Source organism: Rhinatrema bivittatum, chromosome 1 (assembly GCF_901001135.1).
Source record: "Rhinatrema bivittatum chromosome 1, aRhiBiv1.1, whole genome shotgun sequence".
Classification (NCBI taxonomy): Eukaryota; Metazoa; Chordata; class Amphibia; order Gymnophiona; family Rhinatrematidae; genus Rhinatrema; species Rhinatrema bivittatum.
Genome location: NC_042615.1, coordinates 468,522,468 through 468,545,378, shown reverse-complemented (window position 1 = coordinate 468,545,378; position 22,911 = coordinate 468,522,468). Strand labels below are relative to the sequence as shown.

Below are 22,911 nucleotides of genomic sequence, written 5' to 3'. Positions count from 1 at the left end.
TCGCAAAAAAGGGAAAACCAAACACCTACCACACTGCTGGACAGGCACAGACTGGAGAAGAGGGACACAGCGCAGAAAAAAGTTGAGAACAGGGAAATACTTTGAAAAGAACACTACAGAGCAGTAGCTCCACCACCGCGAGGCAACTACTTCACGGAAAAAGAGAGACTGAAGAGGGACCCCGCTTGGATGCGCAGATAGTGGCATCTTGGGCATGCTCAGTGTGCCAGTCAAAGTTCTAGAAACTATGACAAAAATTTTCTGTGCCGGGCTCCATCTGATGATGTCACCCATCTGTAAGGACTACCATCGTGCTTGTCCTAGGATGTCTTTAGCTTTTCTCTGCTTGTTGAGCTAAATGTATTTAATGTATATAGTTTTAATGTCTTACCCCCCTTTATAATGACACTAGCAATATGGGGGGGGGGGGGGCGGTCTGGGGCTCTGCCTATACCCCCTGGGAGGGGTATGGACAGATAGATAACTTTTTTTTTTTGTTAGTGGCTGGCAGCAAGAACTTTCTGGGTGGAACTAGACTGGTCTAGCAGGAGTCCAGGAAAGAAAATTATCAGGTAAGACAATTTCACCTTTCTTATCCTCCTGCTAGACCAGTCAATACTTTGGGAATGTACCAAAGCTGCTACTCCCTTGGGCAAGAGGAAGCAAGTGCTGCCCCAAAGGACATTTGCCTCGAAGGTTGCATCCGATCTAGCCAGGACGTCCAGCCTGTAATGCTTACAGAAAGAATTTAACAATGACCAGATGGCTACCCTACATATTTCTTCTGGGGAGACCCTGGAAACCTTTGCCCAGGGGGTCACCTGGGCCCTGGTAGAGAGCACCACAATCCTGGAGGCACTTCCTTCCCTGCAAGGATGTATGCTGATGTAATGGCTTCCCTAATCCACCTAGCTAGTGTTGACTTGGAGGCTACTTCTTTCTGCAGGCCGTTGTGTAATATGAACAATCCGTCCGTTTTGCTGAAAGGGTTTGTGACTGTGAGATACCTCAACAGGGCACACCTAATAATTGAGGTATTACAGCCCTGGCTTTTCCTTGCATGTCTTGTGTTCCTGAAGGCCAGTAGGGTGATCATCTGGTTTCGATGGAACACAGACACTACCCTGGGCAAAAAGGAGAGGACCAGCCAGAGGATCACTGCCTTCTCTGAAATAATTGCATACGGATCCCTGCAGGACAGGTTCTGAAATTCTTCTGGCCAGGCAAATAGCAACTAGGAAGACAGTCTTTAGTGAAAGGTCCTTCAGGGATGCCCTTCTTAATGGCTGAAAGGGGGGACCTGTCATGGCCCTAAGGACCAAGTTCAGGTCCTACTGGGAAGGCAGGGGGCAAAAGAGGGGCTTAATGCGCTTCAACCCTTTGAGGTGGGTTACTATTTGTGCTCCACTGATTGGGTCACTAATGCACGAGATGGCTGCTACCTGTATTTTTAGGAAGTTCTGAGCTAGCTTTTTTTCTAGTCATTGTTAGATGAAATCTAGTATGACCGCTATATCGGCCCTGCATGGGCGTAATTTGGGTAAATGGCAGAATAGGAGCCACACTCGTCTATAGGTTAGAGAGGTGAATGTCTTTTTCTTGCCCTTAACACTGTTGTAATTACTGAGGGGGAGTAACCCTTCCTGCACAGCTGCACCCCCCCTCAATGGCCAGGTCGTAAGACAAAATGGACCAGAGTCTTCCAGTGATATGGGACCATGCCACAACAAACCCAGTTCTTCTGTGTACCATGGCATCCTTGGCCAGTCTGGTGCTACCAGTATTGTCAGAAAAGAGTGGTTCTCTATCCTCTTCACAGTTCTCCCCATCAGTAGCCAGTGTGAGAATATATACAAGGGCCTCTTTAATGGCCAGCCTCTAAACAGTGCATCTATTCTGCTGGACCCTGGTTACCTGTGATGACCAAGAATCTGTTTGCCTTGGTATTGACCTGGGTTGCCATTAAGTCTTTTGTTGACTGTCCTCACCTTTCAATGATCATGAGGAACATTTCTCTGCTGAGCTCCCACTCTCTGGGGTCCAGTCTGTTTCTGCTTAGGAAATCTGCTTGGGTGTTGCACAATCCTACAACGTAGGTCACTGATAGCCAGTGGAAATTGTGTTCCTCCTAGTCGCAGATCATGGCTGCTTCATTCACCAGCCCACAATTGCCTGTCTGTTCATGAATGCAACCACCATGGCATTGTCTGACAGAATAATGACTAATTGTTTTTGCACTAGGGGGAGAAAAACTACTAGAGCCTTACTGATGGCTCTCAATTCCTGCCTGTTTGGTATTCAAGATATTTCCCTTACTTCCCACTGCCCTTGTGCCATTTGGCACAGGGCCTCTCCATCTGAAGCTGCTGGCATCTGTGGTTATTGTGATCCACGAGGGAGGGTCCAGGGTCATATGCTTCTCAAGGTTCGTGGGTTGTGTCCACCATGCCAGGCTGTCACTTATCGAAAGTTGCAATGGCAACCTGCATCCATAATTCCTTGATCCTAGTGACCACCTGGATAGAAGGACCCTCAGCAATGGGCACATGTGAGCTCTGACCCAAGGAACCAAGTCTAAGGCTGCTGCCATTAGTCCTATTAGATGCAGGTAATCCCAAGCTTTGGGAGCCTTCTACCTCTTGAAGGCATGTGTCTGGGTTATGAGCTTTTCTATTTGTTTCAGTCTAAGTCATACCAGGCTGTGTTCTGTATCAAATACTGCCCCAAGGAACTCCAAGGACTGGAAGGGCTGAGGCTGCTCTTTGTGTAGTGTACTACCCAACCTAGCCATTCTAACAGTTGGACCACTATCGCTAAGGCCTGCTTGCTCTCCTGTGCCGATTTGGCTTGGATAAGCTAGTCATCTAGAAACAGGTGGACTAGGATACCTTTTTTGCATAAAGCCACTGCCACTACTGCCATCAACTTGGTAAAGGTTCTTGAGGCAATGTTGATGCCAAAGAGTAGAGCTTGGAACCGGAAGTGCTTGTTTAGCATGCAGTCCCACAAGAGCTTCTGGTACAATTGCCGATTGGGATGTGAAAGTACACCTTCACTAGAACAAGGGAGGTCAGGAACTCTCCTTTCCTTACTGATGCTATCACGGCACATAGAGTTTCCATGTGAAAATGTGGGACAAATTTCTGTTGACCCCTTGATGGGCTGAAAAGACCCATCCTTTTGGGGGAACTATGAAGTAAATATAATGTATGTTCCTTTTGCCCTGTTCATGAATGGGAACTGGGACGATGTCTTGTAGGCCCTGCAGTTTGCCTAATGTGGCCTCTATTGATTCTCTTTTCCTCTGGGTGGAACTGCTGCAAGTGTTTACCTACTGGTATCACCGATAGAGGGCCTGTTCTCTGTCATTGTGGTGGGCAACTTGGACCAGCAGTCATGTGGAATTGCCCCGGGCCTTTATGGCCCCCTGAAAAGGCTGGGACTTTGTCATCCTACTCTGCTGCAGTGGAACTCTGACCATTCTAAATCTCCAGTAATCCCTTAAGCGCTGGCGTCTTGCTCAAGCATTTGGTCGTGGTTTATCCTCAAGCAATCTCTGAGGTTTGGCTTCCCCTAAGTCCTTCATGAGCTTTTCTAGCTCCTTGCTGAACAGGACACCCTCCAAAGGGGAATTTATACAAGTGGGTTTTGAAGACAGCATGTGTCACGCAATTCCTAAGCCACAGTAGCCATCTTGCCACCACCTCTGAGGTTATAGCTCGGGAGGTTAGTCTGATGAGATCATACATATCTGTAAGGAAGGCTACCCTGGATTCTATCCTTACTGAGACCTCAGGGTCAGGTAATTGCTTGTGCTACAGTCCCCACAAATTGACGCCTGAAGGGCAGCAGCATTAGCGGTAAAGGCTTGTTTCAAAATGGCCTCAATTTTCCTATCCTGTGAAGCTCTTAGTGCTGAACGCCCTTCAACTAGAAGGGTCATTTGACAGGAGACCACTAAGACCAGGGCATCTACTTTAGGGATCCTCAGCATGGAGTTCTTAACCTCTGGCGGTAAGGGTCATAATTTCCCCATAAGTCTACTAATTTCAAGCGCCCTTGTGGGGTCTCATTCTTCCATTATCATATTCTTTACGGCCGAATGAAGGGGAAAACTCTTGGCAGTTTCCAGATCCCTTAGAAGATTGGATCTGCCTCTAACTTAATCATTTGCAGAGGATCAGCCATCCTGAGTGCCATCAGAATGTTTACGATTAGTGCAGGCAATTCTTCTTTGTGGAACAGTCTGACTACCAAGGAAACTACTTCTTCCTGTAAGCTCGTCTCTGAATGGTAAGATTTCTAACCTGACAGGGAGTCTCCTCTGGGAGTAAGGGTCCTTGCTAAGGACCATGAGTCCCCAGGGTGGATCTGGGCCTTTTGGCTGGAAGTTACATATCCCCCAAATGAGAAGGTCCCGACTGGGCCAGGATAGGATCCACCCCCTAGCTGCTGCATCACTATAAATGCTCAATACATACGTAGTACAAACTCCGTGGAAAAGCCCCCAAAGGAAATGGGGAGGCAGGATACCAAGCAGATCTGGGGGGATGGGCTTAACTCTTATCATAGCCTTTGTCTGTCCCCCGCCCCAGAACGATGCCTCAGAAGGGGGACTGGAGCATAAGAGACCTCTAGGGAGGTCGCTTTGGTAGGCAGGACTGACCTACTGTGCTGCTGCTTGCTCTGCTACCACAGGTGCCAAGGTATTACCCTGTTCCACTCTGGGTAGAGATATATGGGCCTCCTGGTCTTGCTGGTCCATGTCCTTATCACATATTGGAGAGAGGGTTCCTGCATCTGTAGGGACTATCTTTGTCCCACACACCAGGTATCTGCGACCCATATTCATGTCGCACTCGCCTCTTTGCTCTCTTTTTTTTTTTTTTTTGGTAATGATCTTTCGGGGCTTCTGCCCTAGGGAAGGGGGTTCTGCCGAGGGATTGGTATTTCCTGTTGTCCCTTTTTCTCTTTCTTCCCCCTCCGTTTTTTTCTTTTTTCGGCGTGACGCTGTTTGCTTTCAATAGTAGGGGTGGACCCTCCTGCCATGTATGCTGGTGGCGCTGCCTCTTCTCACTGCTCTCAAGTTTCTAAACATTGCACTGCCCACTGTCACAGATACTCTACAATGGTGCAGTCCGCAGTTCCTCCCTTCCCTTGGATCCGCTTGATAATTCACTTTTCTTGAACGCCTCCTGGGCTCTTCCAGCTTGTTTGGTGTCAGGTTTCTCTCTCTTTTTTTTTTTTTACTGCTTGCTGGAGGAGAAGGGGAAGGCGACAAGAGGAAATAAGGAGGGGAGAAAAGAAGACCACCAGATCTGAACCTGCTAGGACACACAGTTCCCAGATACCCTTAGGGAGGAGGGAAACCCCTGCTAGGATTGCTCTATCAGCCCCCGTCAGATAACTGGAGGCAAGCCTGAGGGAACTCACCAGAGATGCCACAAGAACTACCTCTTTTTTTTTTCAGGGTGCATAGTTGCTACTGGTGAGGGCTTTTTAAATCGCTGCCCCAAGAGCCAGTATTCTCAACCAAGCCTAGGACTAGCAAAGACCCTGGGAGCTGCATAGGGCGTGACCATCTGCACACCTGCTGGAGACAGAGCCATACCTCCCTTATAGGTGGACGTGATGTCATAAGTGAAAAAAGGGAGGAGTGTCCTCTGTCTCCATCAGCTGTGCAGAAGGGAAATTCCCAAAGTATTGACTGGGTCTAACAGGAGGATAAGGAAATGTAACCTATGGAGGTAATTTTCAAAGGAGATATGCAAGTAAATGTAACATAGTATCATAGCAATTTTCAAAAGCCATTTACTCGAGTAAAGTGTACTTATGTAGTAAATCCCATGGAAAATTCAATGGCATATAGTGTAGCAATTTTAAAACGCCCACTTACTCGAGTAAAGTGTACTTGTATGTGTAAAACCCAATTTTAAGAGTGTAAATGCTTTTTAAAATCAGGCCATACGTGAGCACATGTTTTGTTTACTTTTTTTACAACAGAATGTGTTAATTTTATTGGATTATTTTTGTACTTCCACATCACTCCTTCTCTCCACCCCCACCACATATTGTTATTACTACAGTTCTTTGAGGTTCCTCGGGTCTTTATTTAATGTGATTAACAAAACACTTCCATCAAATACTGAAGGCGCTGTACATCTCTGCAATTTACAACAGATGCAGATGAATCACACTTTTTCTCTGGCATGAGCCCTGCTCGAGATTTATCCATGAAAATAATATATGCTTTCAAATTGAAAACATGTAAAAACCATGAGCAATTTAAATTCCAACCTCTGAAAATAAGGTGAGCGCTTAGTTATCTGGCTGTGATTTTGCTGGGAAAATACACCTCTCCCCTTCATTAGAACTCCAAACTGAGACTTGATCCATCTTCCCAAGCTGCACATCTACTTCCTAGTTTTCCATGGTGCAGCCATGGGTAAGTTTAAAAAGAGTGGGTAAGTTTAAAAAGGGTTTGGACAAGTTGCTGAAGGAAAAGTCCATAAACCATTATTAAGGGGGACTTGGGAACATCCACTGGGATAAGCAGCATGGAATCTATTTACCTTTTGGAATCCTGCCAGGTACTTGTGACCTGGTTAGGCCACTGTTGGAAACAAGATAGTGGACTTGAAGGATCTTTGGTCTGACCCAGTAAGACAAATCTTATGTTCTAATGTCAGTCATTATGAGGCTAGAATGAACACACAACTCCATGTCAAAGGGGACAACTGAGCCAGGCCCTATTTGCCTCTCGCATAGAGATGTAATACAAACTTTATTACAAAAAGCAAGACAACTCCATTTATATAATGAAGGCAAAACCTAAAATGGCTCAGTCTATTCCTTTTTACTTCAATGATTGATTAGCCACAAAACCTTCACCTTATTTCCATTTTAACTTTCTTCCTTTAATCCTGCCATCTTTACTTGCATAAGTGCCTCTTCCAAGTTCGTTCACAGCATATAAGAGCAGTGGTTCTCATCCTTTTTTGTTTCGCGACACATCTGATAGATGGTTCTCATATGCCTGCCACACTGAGCACATGACAGTCACAGGGCTAAATGTAAACATACACTGCATCCATAGGAACCTCACGACACCCAACAATGGGCAGAAAGCAGACCTAGGATATTCCCCATATAAAAAAAATATTCTGGTTCTGGTGTCATCTCAGTAACAGCAACACAAATTATCTCTACTATCAGGCGCAATAGCCCTACTTATCAAAAGACAGCAGTTTACCACCAAGTCCTATTGAGAAAACACAACAAATAAGTGATACAAATACCTACATGCTAGTAAAATACCTCACACCTTGGTCACATACAGAACCGACCTTCGCCAAATACAGACCACAAATTACAAATGTGGAGACAGAAACTGGAAGGAAAACCCAAAAAAGCCACTCTGTATGCAGTGCAAACCTGGAAGAATGGAAACATAAATAAAGCACCTAACATACTCCCAGGATCTGCAATAATGCACACAAACTAATCCGCAGAAAGCTATACCTGCATTATGGAACACACTCAAATAAATGAAGACCCAAATTTTGCATTTCACAAATACAGGGAGAAAGAACTGGAAGACTGGGAGAAAACAGGTGAGGTGGAACAACAATGGGCCAAACTAAAAGTAAATATTACAAAGGCAACACATCTTTATGTTAGGAAGTAAAAAAGAGCAAGAGTTAAAGGAAACCTATCTGGTTCTCTAAGGAGGTGGATGAAATAATTAAGGCAAAAAGAACAGCGTTCAAGAAAAATAAAGGATCCCCAAAAAAGGGAATACAAGGAAGAATATCTGTTAAAACTAAGGGAGATGAAGAAAAATCAGGAAAGCAAAAGGTCAAGTGGAAGAAAGGATTGCCAAAGAGGTAAAGCGAAGTAACAAAACATTTTTCAGATATATAAGGGAAAGAAGGGAGGCCAGAAGGGGTATAGTGAAACTGAAAGGTGATGAGGAGCACTGTGTGGAGAGAGATGAAGAAATGGCAGAAATATTAAACAAATTCTTCAGTGTGGTATTCACTAAAGATACTAGAGAAGGACTGTTGCTGGTTAAGAAGACCATAGACCAGGGTGGGGTAGACAAACTCTGTTTACAGAAGAAAATGTACAGGAAAAGCTAGGAAAACTGAAAGGGGACAAGGCCAAGGGCCCGGATGAGGTTCATCTCAGGATACTGAGGGAACTCAGAGATGTGCTGGTGGGTCCGCTGAATGACCTGTTCAAAAGATCCCTAGAAAGGGGAGTGGTGCCATGGAACTAGAAGAACAACAATGGTGGCTGGAAACCACAAGCTGATTAGCCTCACCCTCAGTGGTGGGACAATTTATTTATTTATTTGTAGAGTTTTATATACCGTTATTCGGTAGAGCCATCATAACGGTTTACAAAATATGCAATTAGCATACAAAATATGCAATTAGCATACAATCAAATGGAGTTAACATGGTAGTTGGGAACAGTAGAGTATTGTGAACAGTAAACATTTTTTCTTAGTAGTTGAATAACAATAGTGAGGAGAACATTTTCAATGAACTTAATGAATCAAGTGAGAGAGCAGAGAGGGGTGAAAAAGGAGGGTACATCAGGAGAGCATGAAGAGGAGGATTATGCTTGCGAGTTCTGTTGAGGGCTGGGATGATCAGGTGTCAGATAGAATAGAGTTTGCGGAATAAAAATGTTTTTAAGTCTCGAAAGATGAGTGTCTCTTAAGGTGGGGATGTTTAAGAATCCTGTGTTGTTAGAGCGTAGGTTTCTTTGTGGGTTTTGGGGGGTTATGTTTAAGCCTTTTAGTCCATGAAGATCATCATTTAGGATTTTATGAATGATGGTCATTGATTTGTAGGTAATTCATGCAGAAATAGGTAGCCAGTGAAGAGAGGATAAAATGGGTGTTATGTGTTCGTTTCTTTTTTTTCCTGTAAGGATTCTGGCAGCAGAATTCTGCAGTATTTGGAGTGGTTTGAGGGATGATGAAGGGATTCCAATAAGTAATGAGTTGCAGTAATCGAAGGTGGAGAAAATAAGCAGCTGCAGGATGGTTCTGAAGTCAGAAGGGTTGAGAAATGGCTTTATATGTCTTAGGGTTAGTAGCTTGTGGTATCCTTCTTTCATTTTATTTACTATGTGGGATTTGAAAGAGAGATCAGCATCGATGGTAACTCCAAGGTTCCTGGTATGGGTGGTAGGGATTATCGTTATCATTTGTTTATCTAGTATTGTCAGGGGTGGCGGAGTTGGATTGGGTTTTTTATCCATGAATATGATTTCAGTTTTGTCAAAGTTGATTATGAGTTTCAGGGAGTTTAGTAGATGCTTGATTGAGATAAGTATACCTGAGGTTTTTTTGTATGCGTCTTCAATTGAGTTTTGTATGGGAATTAGAAGCTGAATGTCATCAGCGTAGAGGAAATGTGAAATTCCATGATCTTTTAGTAGTTGGCAGATGGGTAGGAGGGTAGACTCTGCTGAAGGAAAGGATGGTGAACACCATCTGGACATGAGGCAGCATGGATTCACCAGGGGAAAGTCCTGTCAGACAAATCTAATAGATTTTTTGATTGGGTGACTAAAGAATTACATCAATGAAGAGCGCTCGATGTGATCTACTTGGATTTCAGCAAAACATTTGATATGGTCTCGCATAGGAAGCTTGTGAAAAAAAAAAAGTATAGCATAATGCATAATGAACGTGAGACAGTTTAAAAGAGAGAGGGGAAGTAGGAGTACGCAGGTGCGGCGTTTCCAAGAGGGAGACAGTGTTCCAGAACGCATGGGTGAAAAAGGTATGGGGGATTTTGAATCGCTATACTTTTATCACCTTATATATGGGAAGAGCATTAGGGGTGTATAATGAATGTAAGACGATTTAAAAGAGAGAGGGGAAGTAGGAGTATGCAGGCGCCGCGTTTCTAAAAGGGAGGCCGTGTTCCAGATCACACGGGTGAAAAAGGTATGGGGGATTTTGAATCCAATACTTTGAACATTTTATATATGGGAAAAGTATTAGGTTTGTGGGAGTAGTATGCCTTTATCTTTCAGATAGTGAACGTTTGACTTGAGAGGAGAGTCGGATGTTTGTGGAAGGAAACGTGGGTAAGGAAGTGGAATCGTGTAGGTGATTATTTTATTTATTTTTTGATAAGAGCTGTTTGTTAGAAATGATTAAAAGTGTAGAAGACTATTTTGGAAATAGTGAAGAGAAAAAGCTTCAAGTTTAAAGAACTGGAATAATACTTTTATTTGTAGATTAAAAACGCATCATGTATAATATCTGGGGTAATAGGAGAAGTGGCAATAATGGCGGTGAAGTATCTGGTTGGTGAAATGGGAATGGATGTGGTAAAATACTGAGGTAAGCGGGCAGTATGGTATTATATAATTTATTTAGAAATGCTTTGGGGATATAAAATATAAATGTGTTGATGGTATTTTTTGTACAGCATTTGCAAAGGTTGATAAAAAAGAATAAGGGAAGAGAGTAGTGGATTCATCTTGGTGAATATTTAAAGAAGAAATCGGAAGAAAAGTTAGAGGACCAAAGCGAATAAAATTTAAGAAGAATGGGAATTTACATCAAAATTGGAAAACACATTCAGGAGAGATGTAAAAGTGGTTGTTGATATATTCCCCGAGGAAGCCTAATATAGGCGAAACAAATAGGATCCTAATTTGTTGGAGTTTTAGTAATAAGTGTATTGAGTGAATGGTATGGATGAGTATGTGTGTTTATAAAAAATGGGGGACGACGACACATTTTTAAAGTGTACTGTTTATTAATACAAAAACCTTTATATGTAAACAGAGTATTTGTAATATATCAAATTGTGTTTCCTTATGTGGTTGTGAAATGATTGAATAAGGAATGCCAAGAAGTTCAGACATGCATCTGGGATGTGGTAATTCAAAAGAGCTGTATATGATGGTGGTAAAAGCAGAGTTACTTACCTGTAAACAGGTGTTCTCCAAGGACAGCAGGATGTTAGTCCTCACACATGGGTGACATTATCAGATGGAGCCCCGACATGAAAAAATGTCAAAGTTTCTAGAACTTTGACTTGCCACATTGGGCATGCCCAATACCACATATCCACGTGGTGTCCCTCTTCATCCTTATAACTTAGTATTATATATAAATCAACAGATAAGAGAAACCCAACTCCGTGAGGTGGCGGGCGGGTTTCGTGAGGACTAACATCCTGCTGTCCCCGGCGAACACCTGTTAGAGGTAAACAACTCTGCTTTCATTGAGGACAAGCAGGCTGGTAATCCTTATACATGGGTGAACCCTAACTACAGACTACTCCCCAACATAAAAGGGGACCAACAGATACCTAAACCAGGTGCCAACTGGCACAACAATGGTGCTGCTGGTAACAGAGGGGGAGACAGCCTGAACCCAAACAATCGGCCCTAGATGGGAGAGAGTTAGGTTCTACACCTCAAACAGATTCCAAAGGACAGATTGGCCAAATCTACTGTCCCTTTGGCCAAACCTATCCAAGCAATGGTGAGATGTGAATATGTGGAGAGAACTCCACGTCGCAGCCTTGCAGACCTCCTCCATGGGAAGGGCTCACAAGTGGACCACTGATACTGCCATGGCTCAGACAAATTAAGCCTTGACATGACCCTCAAGATGCAGTCCCATCTGGGCATAACAGAAGGAGATGCAATCTGCTAGCTAATTCGATAGCGTCTGTTTGGCAACAGCAATGCCCAACCTATTCCTGTCTATGGGCTTCTGTCCGCTCACGACAGAAGGCTAAGGCTCACTTGCAGTCCAAACTGTGCAGGGCTCATTTGCCTTGGTGCGAATGGGGCCTGGGAAAGAATGTTGGCAGGACAATGGACTTGTTAAGATAGAAATCCATCACCTTAGGCAGGAACTTAAAGTGCGTACTCAAGACCACCCTATCATAATAAAACTTAGTGTAAGGTGCTTAAGTCACAAAGGTCTGGAGCTCGCTGACCCTACGTGTTGAGGTGACCACCACCAAAAATATGAACTTCCAAGGTAAGTACTTCAGGTCACAGGTGTGCAGCAGCCCAAAAGGAGCTTTCATCAGCTGAGCCAAAACACAGTGGGAGGCCTTAGGTGAGGCTTCAACTGAAGCAGGCCCTGCATGAATCATACAACTATAAGCTGTACAGAGATGGGGGTACCATCTACAGCATGGTGGTATGCGCCAATTGCACTAAGATGAACTCTAACAGAGCTGGATTTTTAAGCCAACTCCAATAGGTGTAGAAGGCAATCTATCAGTTTTTGTGTGGAGCAAGAGAATGGATCTAGGGCCTTCTGCTGAAACCACATGGAAAACCTCCTCCACTTCAGTCCATAGGACTTTCTAGAAGCCACCAGGACCTGAGTCACATTCTGAGAGATCGAGTGGTTTCAGAATTAACTTTTCAACATCCAGGCTGTGAGCGACAGGGCTTGGAGATGGGATATCGCAACTTGCCTCGATCTTGCGTGATGAGATTTAGGGGAAGTCCCCAGACTGATCAGTCTCTGGATGGACAACTCTCATAGGAGTGGAAACCAGACCTGTCTCAACCAATAAAGGGCTATGAGGATCATAGTCCCCTTGACTCGCAAAGCTTCAAGATAATCTTCGCCACTAAGGGAATTGGAGGATACGCATACAGAAGACCTTTGCCCCAATGTCGGGGAAGGGCAGCCGAGGCTGGTTTGCTGTCTGATCTGTACAGGAAACAGAACTGAGGCACCTTTCTGTTGCAAGGGGACACAAACAGATCCAAATCCAGCCTCCCCCAGAGGCGGAATATCTGATTCTTAACCCCCTGGTCCAGGGACAACTCGTAGGATCTGAAGGCATGACTCAGTCTGTCCACTACACATTCTCCATTCCAGCCAGGTACATAGCCCCAAGCACCATCCTGTGAGACTGGACTCATGACCAGATCTGAACCGCAGTAGGCACGAGCCCGTAACTCCCTGCTTGTTGACATTCCACATTGCCACCTGGTTGTCTGTTTGGATTAGGACAACTTAGTGCGTACCTGATCAGCCAGAGCTCCAGGAAACTGATTTATCAACAGCTTTCCTGGGCAGACAAGAAACTGGCCCATCAACATGAGCCTAGCAGTGCTCCTATGAAGTCCATTTAAAATAATGGGCTGAGTTGGGACTTCAGGTAGTTGATGACGACTCCAACTCCCGGATGGGCAAGCGCTTGGTTCTGACGGCCTCTGCCTGAGATGTGCTCTTGACCAGCCATTCATCTAAATAAGGGAAAATATGCACCCCCAGCCTGCAGAGGTGCACCGCCACCATGGCCAAGCATTTTGTGAAGACCTGTGGGGGCTGACGCTAGCCCAAATGGCAACCCCGATACTGGAAGTGCTGTTTTCCTACCATGAATTGGAGATACTTCTGGTGACTTGGGAAGATTTCAATGTGTTTTATGCATCCTTCAGATCGAGGGAGCATAGCTTTCCCCTTTTTATAAAAAGGGGATCAAGGTGCCCGGGGAAACATTCTTGAACTTTTCTTTTTTGATAAATCTGTTCAAGGCCCTTAGGTCTAGGATGGGACGGAACCCTCCTGTTTTCTTTGGAATCAGGAAGTACCTGGAGTAAAATCCCCACCCTCTTTGCCCTGGTAGAACAGGCTCGACCGCTCTAGCCATTAAGCGGGAGGAAAGATCCATTAGTAGTACCTCCTGAAGCACTACTGGTCCCCAAAATGGACTCGGAGGACAATTTGGCGGGACACCCAATTAGTTCAATCAGTACCGCTGACGGACGATGGAAAGAACCCATTGGTCTGAGGTTAAACTGGGCCAATGGTTTACAAAGAACTGCAGCCTGCCCCTGATCCATCACCCCGGGTATGGGTACCTGGACTTTGCTCCCTATGAACCAGTCAAAACCCCGACCCTGGAGTTCAATGAGGCGTCAGCTGGCCTGTGGGGGCTCTCTGCTACCTGGGACGACTGAGGGATCCCTGATGCTGCTGACGGGAGCGAGGGAGTGGATAATAGTGCTTCCTCTGGCGAAAGACTTCCTTTTCCCTGGTGCCAAGGGACCAATGCTCCACATTGCCTGCTCGACCACCAGTTGAACTCACTGCTTAAGCTCCTCCTCAGACATTGCCAATGCCAACACCAACTGGGAGGAAGGAGGAGTGGCCAGATCCTCATCGGAACAGAGACAAGAATTGGTGATTGGCATCAGGACCAGTCGAGACCGTCGCGGAGCTCCGGCACCGATGGAGGACTGTCGCTCCTCACTGCAAGGTCGCATCGGGGGCATCACAGCATGAGCTGGCGCATCCCAGTGCCTGGCACCGTGCATCGACAGGGACAGATCCTTTGCTTCTTTGGATTCCCTTGATGCTCAGCAAGGTTCTTCTCCACTGCTGAGGCTGATGATAAGGAACCAGACATCCTCGGCTTGGAGGAGCCCGACGGTGGTTGGTCTCCAGCACCCCTAGCAGGCAACAACACAGATAGTCCTGCTAATGTCGATAGTTTGGTGTCCATTGTTGTGGCTCCGTGGTTCTTCAATGCCAATGCCTCAGACTTCTCCTGCTTGAAAAATTGCTCCATCTTATCGAGCCAAAGATGACATCCCTTTGGGGACATCTGGGCATATCTGCAGCTACCCCGGACATCATGAGATACCCCCAGACAAAGGACACATTCATCATGATCCTCAGGCACCAAGGGCATCACTTGAAACCAGATGTGGCCAAATTAAATGGGAAGCAAGATCAAATTCAATGGCAGCAGGTGTCGAATGCGGGTAGTCACAGAGACACCGCTGCCACGAAGAAATTGACCGCAAAAAGAATCTTACCAATAAACGACGAAACCCATGCAAGTCTGAAAGAGCGGCTCTGCCTGCAGAAATGAAGAGCTGAATATATGGAGAATTAAATCGCCCTGAAGCAGCTAGAAGGCGAAATGCTGGCCATAGTCAGTGGATTGTCCTTCATATTCAGGAGCACAAAAAATGAGCTAAGTCTCAATTTTATTTGAAAACATAAAAGGCCAAAAAATATGGATCAAAAAGCATGTGGGTGGTTATGAAGGGTTTTCTGACCCGTGAAAACATTACCCAATAGCATGTTTTTGCGTTCGAAATGAACAGTGCATGCTGGGTTCTGAGGTCTTTTCCTTCATGCAAATAGTATTAAGCAATATTAGATTATTGATTCTCACAAGTATTGGTGAAGGCAATTTTTTTTTGTGTGTACTCTCTCACATACACACACAGGCTTCTCACTCTCAACCTCGCTCTCTTTCAGACGCACACACAAGCTTCTCACTCCAACCTCGATCTCTTTAAGATGCACACACAGGCTTCTCACTCTCAACCTCGCTCTCTTTCAGGCACACACAGGCTTCTCACTCTCAACCTTGCTCTCTTTCAGGCACACACACAGGCTTCTCATGCTCGTTCTCTCTCTCACACACAGGCTTCCCTTTCTCATGCTCGCTCTCCCTCACTCAAAGGCTTCTCTTTCTCATGCTCGCTCTCTCTCACTCAAAGGCTTCTCTTTCACATGCTCGCTCTCTCTCACGCAAAGGCTTCTCTTTCACATGCTCGCTCTCTCTCACGCAAAGGCTTCTCTTTCACATGCTCGCTCTCTCTCACGCAAAGGCTTCTCTTTCACATGCTCGCTCTCTCTCACTCAAAGGCTTCTCTTTCACATGCTCGCTCTCTCTCACTCAAAGGCTTCTCTTTCTCATGCTCGCTCTCTCTCACACAAAGGCTTCTCACTCTTATACTCGCTCTCTCATACACACACAGGCTTCTCGCTACCATGCACTCTCTCTCTTATATATAGAGGCTCATCTCTCTCATACACAAAAGCTTCTCTCTCCCATGCTGGATCCCTCTCCAGGGGTGGATCAAGGCAATCTGCTGCCTGAGGTGAAGGATGAAATTGCTCCGCCCGATGCAGGTGAAATCACCAAGGGCCAGGGCAGGGGGAAGGCAATGGAGGGTGAAGTGACTTGCCCAAGGACACAAGGAATGGCAATATGATTTGAACCCTGGCCTCCCTTGTTTGCAGCCCACTGTTCTAACCACTCAGTTTTTGGGCCTGCTATTTTTTGTTCTGTCTTCGGCGTCCACACAAGGGGGTGCCAGAGAAATGTTTAATGGAGCATACCTTTGTCCACCCCACCTCCTGGGTCTAGATATAGAACTCCTCCATTCCCTATTGCCTGCCTCCCACTCTTCTCCAGGATCTGCCCCCTAGGGGTGTGAGAGGATGGTGAATGGTGGGAGTCTGTGTGTGTGTGACACTCTCTCTTAGGGCTGATAAAAGGGTATTAGATGCCCTAGACAAACTTTACAGCCTTTCATTTCCCCTTCCCTCGCCTCCCCACATAATTAAAATGTATGCATTATTTCCATTTTAAAAATTTATTAACCTTCCCCAACCTAAAAAGGCAGACTGCATATGGAAAATAAACATTCAAAGTACAATCTTCTGAAATAACAATATCACTTACAACAACATATATATTATATAAGCATGCACTGCAAGAAGCACACTTTCAATAATAATAGTTTAATAGACTTAATAAACTACCTTTCTCATAGTAATCAAGATGGTTTACTGGATCCCATATGGTATTAGGCCTATGGTAAAGTGAACTGGGTGTGGATTTGGCCCATAGAAAGCCAGGAATAAAATGAACTACAATTCCAATATTAGTAAGCCTTCCATATCATAATGTTAGCACTCCAACTACGAAAAAAGCCATACAGCAAATATTACATCAGGCCCTAAACACCAATACACCTCTTATTAGGAAAGCAGTTTAAAGCCAAGCTGTTGTAAATCCCTACACAGAAACTACATGCTAACAGTATACCCAAAGCCTCAGTCACACAAGCAAAACACAGATAGACTCTCACCAAATACAAAATAAAGAAATCATAAAATATAAATTGAAAAATGCAAACACAATCAAGAAATATAAAACACGTTGGTTTCAGGCGGCCGGGTGGGTGCCCGTTCATTCGGGCGGCGGCAGCAGCGGGAGCCGGCGGGCGGGTGGGTGCTCATTCGAAAAAGGCGGCGGTGTGGGCCGGCGGGCGGGTGGGCGCGTGTTCGATCCAGGCCGCGGGTGGGCGCGCATTCATCCAGGCGGAGGGAGCCGGCGGCGAAAGCAGCCTCCGGCAGCCCCCGCCGGCAGTGAATGAATGCGCGCCTATGCGACCCGTGCGATTTCGGCGCCGGCTCCCTCCGCCTGGATGAATGCGCGCCTGTGCGACCCGTGCGATTTCGGCGCTCAAGGCAGTCACATGCTGTGACGTCGGGCGTCGTGACGTCACGCCTTGAGCGCCGAAATCGCACGGGTCGCACAGGCGCTCATTCATTCACTGCCGGCGGGGGCTGCCGGAGGCCGCTTTCGCCGCCGGCTCCCTCCGCCTGGATGTATGCGCGCCCACCCGCCCGTGGCCTGGATCGAACACGCGCCCACCCGCCCACACCGCCACCTTGTTCGAACGCGCGCCCACCCTCCCGCCGCCGCCCGGATGAACGGGCGCCCACCCGCCCCCTGGATGAATGGGACCCAACGCGCGCCCACCCGCCCGCCGGCTCCCGCCGCCGCCCGAATGAACGGGTGCCCACCCGCCCGCCGCCGCCTGGATGAACGGGACCCAACGCGCGCCCACCCGCCCGCTCCCGCCGCCGCCCGGATGAACGGGCGCCCACCCGCCCCCCGCCTGGATGAACGGGACCCAACGCGCGCCCCACCCGCCCGCCGCCGCCTGGATGACCGCACGCCTGGGGGATTTGGAAAGTGACAGGAAAGTGACAGGTATTTATACATATTTTTGTTTTTTTTACACTTTACGCTGCAAATATATATATATATACATATATAGAGGTCGTCCATGGTACATTCCGCTATGTAGCTGTTCGAACACCACACTAACACCAAGTAGAGGGTAGGCGGTAAACTAACAAGTTAAGGCCGCGGCAAAATAGCGGGTTACTAAGGAGATAATCTGAGCGCGCTTCACAGTATCGGAGGGGAATAGCTAATTCCTTCATTAAACAGCTAATTTGTTCATTTACATATCATATACATGCTGGGTGCGGAAAGGGTTATGTGTCTGTTTTAAGAAGCGCTAAGGACGCGTGAAACTGGAGACTGTATCGCTGGATCGCCCTACGCGTCCGAACTGTACGCTCACAGCACGTTACAGACGGGAAATCTTCAACCGCACGTTACAGTATCGATCTGTATAGTAGCCATTTTTTGCTTAATGTCTAGAGGAACTTCATCATCAAAGAATGCGACTTGCCGCAGTTTCTGGTGATAGAAACCATAAATGGTTTGTAAATTTTTTCACGGCAGCACTTCTAATTTCTGGATCTATGTCCTTATACTCGATTTCAGTAAAAATTTGTAATCTATATACAGAGTTTTCAGAGCCAGTGGTGCTAGGAACCAGGCTCGTAAATAGAGTCTGACAAGAAAAATGCATGTTCTTCAGATTGAATCATTCTCTTTTTTAAAGGCATAAACCGCCTTTCAATCATATGCTATACTTCTTTCGAAAAAGTGTGATAAATAAGATAAAAACAGTTTAATATAAAAAATATTGATTTTGTTAAAGTCTGAAACTTCAGGGCCTGTGGGGGCCATTTTAATATCTGATTGAGCTGAAATTTTACAGAGAGTATTTTTACACGGATTAGAACAATTTCGGGGGTTGGGAGATGAAAAATATTTCGGTTCACAAATCATATACAACTAAGGGCCACCCTACTCTACACACAGCCTCTCAGTCTCTCACAAAACCACTACACACTGACTCACCGGGGCCTGCTCCGCTTGTGGCATGCTGGGACTTGCACCTTTGTCTTTACTGAAATACGGCATGCCGGGGTCTCCTTCCTATTTGCCGCCATATGGTACGCCGGGACCTCCTACCTCGCTGCGAGCAGAATGGAGTCCACTCATGGCATGGTGGGATCTGCTCCAAATTCTGCGCAGAAACTGGAATTTCTGTGCAAGGAGTGGGTGGGTGGAATTCTGCGCAACTTCTTACTCTGCAGTAGCGCAGAATTCCCCTAGGACTAAGAGTTTGCCTGAATGAAGGATAAGGCGGCTGTGGCAGGAAGGTTTTGGAGGCAATTTTGCACCTCAAAATCTTGCTGCCTGAAGCGGCCGCCTCACCCTGCCTCATTATAGAACTGCCCTTGTCTCTCTCTCTCACACATACACACAGAGGCTTCTCACTCTCATGCTCGTTCTCTCACACACACACTTCTCACTCTCATGCTCCCTCTCACACACACACTTCTCACTCTCATGCTCCCTCTCTCACACTTCTCACTCTCATGCTCCCTCTCTCACACACACACTTCTCACTTTCATGCTCCCTCTCTCACACACACTTCTCACTTTCATGCTCCCTCTCTCACACACACTTCTCACTTTCATGCTCCCTCTCTCACACACACACTTCTCACTTTCATGCTCCCTCTCTCACACACACACTTCTCACTCTCATGCTCGCTCTCACACACACACACACACTTCTCACTCTCATGCTCGCTCTCACACACACACACTTCTCACTCTCATGCTCACTCTCACACTGAAGGGGAAATTCTAAGCACACACCACACACACACACACCACACACACACTTCTCACTTTCTTGCTCGCTCTCACACACACACACCACACACACACTTCTCACTCTCATGCTCGCTCTCACACACACACACACTTCTCACTCTCATGCTCGCTCTCACACACACACACTTCTCACTCTCATGCTCACTCTCACACTGAAGGGGAAATTCTAAGCACAAACCACCACACACTTCTAACTCTCATGCTCGCTCTCACACACACACACACACACTTCTCACTCTCATGCTCGCTCTCACACACACACACACTTCTCACTCTCATGCTCGCTCTCACACACACACACACACTTCTCACTCTCATGCTCGCTCTCACACACACACACACACTTCTCACTCTCATGCTCGCTCACACACACACACTTCTCACTCTCATGCTCACTCTCACACTGAAGGGGAAATTCTAAGCACACACCACACACACACTTCTCACTCATGCTCACTCTCACACTGAAGGGGAAATTCTAACCACACACCACACACACACTTCTCACTTTCTTGCTCGCTCTCACACACACCACACACACACTTCTCACTCTCATGCTCACTCTCACACTGAAGGGGAAATTCTAAGCACACACCACCACACACTTCTCACTCTCATGCTCGCTCTCACACACACACACTTCTAACTCTCATGCTCGCTCTCACACACACACACTTCCTACTCTCATGCTCGTTCACACACACACACTTCCTACTCTCATGCTCGCTCTCTCACACACACAGGCGTCTCACTCTCACACACACAGGTTCTCACTTCCATGCTCTCTCTTTCACACACATACAATCTTCTCATGCTCACAGTCCCACACTGGCTGAAAGTTGGGTGCATGACTAAAGGGCCACCTATGGCACCAAATACTCTTGCACCAGCCAGGGGTTCCACCTGTAATAGCAGCAGCTTTCCAATCCATCATGAACCTCAAAGCACCATCTCCATGACGTGCCCTGGTAGACGGACCCAAACGCAGATCCACAGAGCTGTGGACAGAACCATGGTAGGGTTAGGTGAGAGGGGGGGGGGGAGGAGGGGGAGCGAAGAGTTATTAAAAAAACTCAAAACAAAACAGAATTGGACAGGATTCAAATGCCCAGACTGCAGTGTGCGAGATGTGATCATCCGGTTTTCCTCTCCTATTCTCTCATTTACAATGACGCTCACCCTGGGACTTCTACATATCTTACTGATCTTGTTTTCATTAGTCTTCCATTTCCCCTTCCCCACTGGTTTATGACTTATCGGGGATGGGGGGAGGGGGAGTAAAAGAAAATAAACACGTCACAAACACGCACCTGCTGGGCGCCCAGAGACGCGCGCTCCGGTCCCGGGAGACAGACACGAAAGACCCTTCCGGGAAGTAGCCGCAAGCCAGGCCTCGCACATCCAGCTCGTGGCCGGGAAGCGTGCAGCTTAGCCGGTAGCTGCTCGCCATAGCAGCAGCACCGCAGCTTGGGTAAAGCTACAGGGAAGGGCGAGGGAGAAGCAGCCACCGCGCGATACACTGACACAGCAGACGGCAACACCCGACGCAAGAACCCGTCATAGGCGTCAGCACTGGCTGCCGGAAGTGACGCGACCCACCGCACTCCTTCCGCGAGATTGTTTCCGGGATCCCAACATACCTCATGAAAATAATACTCCAGGAGGGTTTCCTGAAGATCTCGCGAGATGATCAGTTGCTGTGCGATGTTGTTGGGTCATTGTTCCATGATGCATCAGAGTTTGGTTACTAGGATACGGCTACGGAAAGAAGCCAAAGCCTAGAATAGCCGTATCCTCATATCTTTTCTGTGGACCTCCAGTGCTGCGCTTTTGGGAAGGAAAAGTGCTAGTTCTCTGGTTCCCCTCATTATTACATAAATGTTCGCCACAGCAGAAAAACAGGAGAAAATCATTGTTTAAATAAATGACACTACTATTTTATACACTCAGATATCCGCTCAACTTTTTCAACACAAAGAGTGACTTTTGAAAATTAAACTAAACTCTGCAGATGTGAAATTAAAAAATAAATGGTCGCTATTGCATCAAATTATTCTTGTAATTCTACCATTAATTTAATTCGCTGGAAGATATTTGACAAATCCCTGGATTTATATTTCACGTGAAAAATACAATAGAGGAGAAGTAGGCGGATTATTGTTTTGGTTTCTCATGGACCATGTGACTAACTGTAGCCAATGACATGACAGGGTGGCCGTCTTTCTTTTTACGTCATAAAGCATAGTAAACAGTCACGTGCCCTGGTTACCTATAAAAAGTAGCCAGAAAGGTGGGCGCAGCTCATAGATATCTAAAAACTTTGAAATGTTAGGAGCTGTTGTAAGGGGCTTAAAGTAAGTTACTTTTTCTTTTTTTATTCCCAGTACAACTACATTGGATGGCTAAACATGAACAGATAAAGTGTTTTATAAAAGTTTAATGCTTAATTAGTTAATATGATGGGAAACGGGTAGAGTTAAAACATAGAAATTGACGGTAAAAAATGGCTGCAAAGATTGAAATCGGAAAATTTGTTTTTCTAAATGGTTGAGGTTACTGGGGCAGTATATAAAAATGGGGTGCAAGAGACTTGAACAAATTAAATTTCTGAGAATTTCTTTATTTTTGCTTAGTTTTACGTGGGTGAAAGTGTTGTGGATTTAAAAAATGTTTGAGGGAAATGTTGAGAGTGAAAATTATAGTCCTCGACTCAGCCTGTGGGAAAGGGAGAAAAATGGTTGATACACTCCAATCAGAAAATTGCATCACAATTGGATTTTCAGAAGGCGTTTGACAAAGTCCCTCTTGAGAGGCTTCTAAGAAAACTAAAAAGTCATGGGATAGGAGGAGATGTCCTTTCGTGGATTACAAACTGGTTAAAAGGCAGGAAACAGAGAGTAGGATTAAATGGTCAAGTTTCTCAGTGGAAAAGGGTAAACAGTGGAGTGCCTCAGGGATCTGTACTTGGACCAGTGCTTTTCAATATATATATAAATGATCTGGAAAGGAATACGACAAGTGAGGTTATCAAATTTGCAGATGATACAAAATTATTCAGAGTAGTTAAATCACAAGTGGATTGTGATACATTACAGGAGGACCTTGCAAGACTTGAAGATTGGGCATCCAAATGGCAGATGAAATTTAATGTGGACAAGTGCAAGGTGTTGCATATAGGGAAAAATAACCCTTGCTGTAGTTACACGATGTAGGTTCCATATTAGGTGCTACTACCCAAGAAAGA

At 45.9% G+C, this 22,911-nt stretch overlaps 2 protein-coding genes across 3 annotated transcripts in view; one reads left to right on the top strand and one right to left on the bottom strand.

Moving 5' to 3' along the window:
- Window positions 1-21,288, bottom strand: part of PLAA (phospholipase A2 activating protein) — a 207,651-nt gene extending 186,363 nt beyond the window's left edge. Inside the window, exon 1 of one of the 2 annotated variants that reach the window (XM_029606392.1) lies at window positions 20,978-21,288. In XM_029606392.1, the coding sequence (XP_029462252.1) occupies window positions 20,978-21,117 (140 nt within the window). In that variant the 5' untranslated portion in view covers window positions 21,118-21,288. The remainder of the gene's footprint in view (window positions 1-20,977) is intronic. The other variant, XM_029606383.1, reaches the window with a different exon arrangement.
- Window positions 21,289-21,938: 650 nt separating this feature from the next.
- CAAP1 (caspase activity and apoptosis inhibitor 1) overlaps window positions 21,939-22,911 on the top strand; it is a 171,795-nt gene continuing 170,822 nt past the window's right edge. The window contains exon 1 of the mRNA XM_029606341.1: window positions 21,939-22,021. The gene's annotated coding sequence lies outside the window, so the exon portion shown is untranslated. The remainder of the gene's footprint in view (window positions 22,022-22,911) is intronic.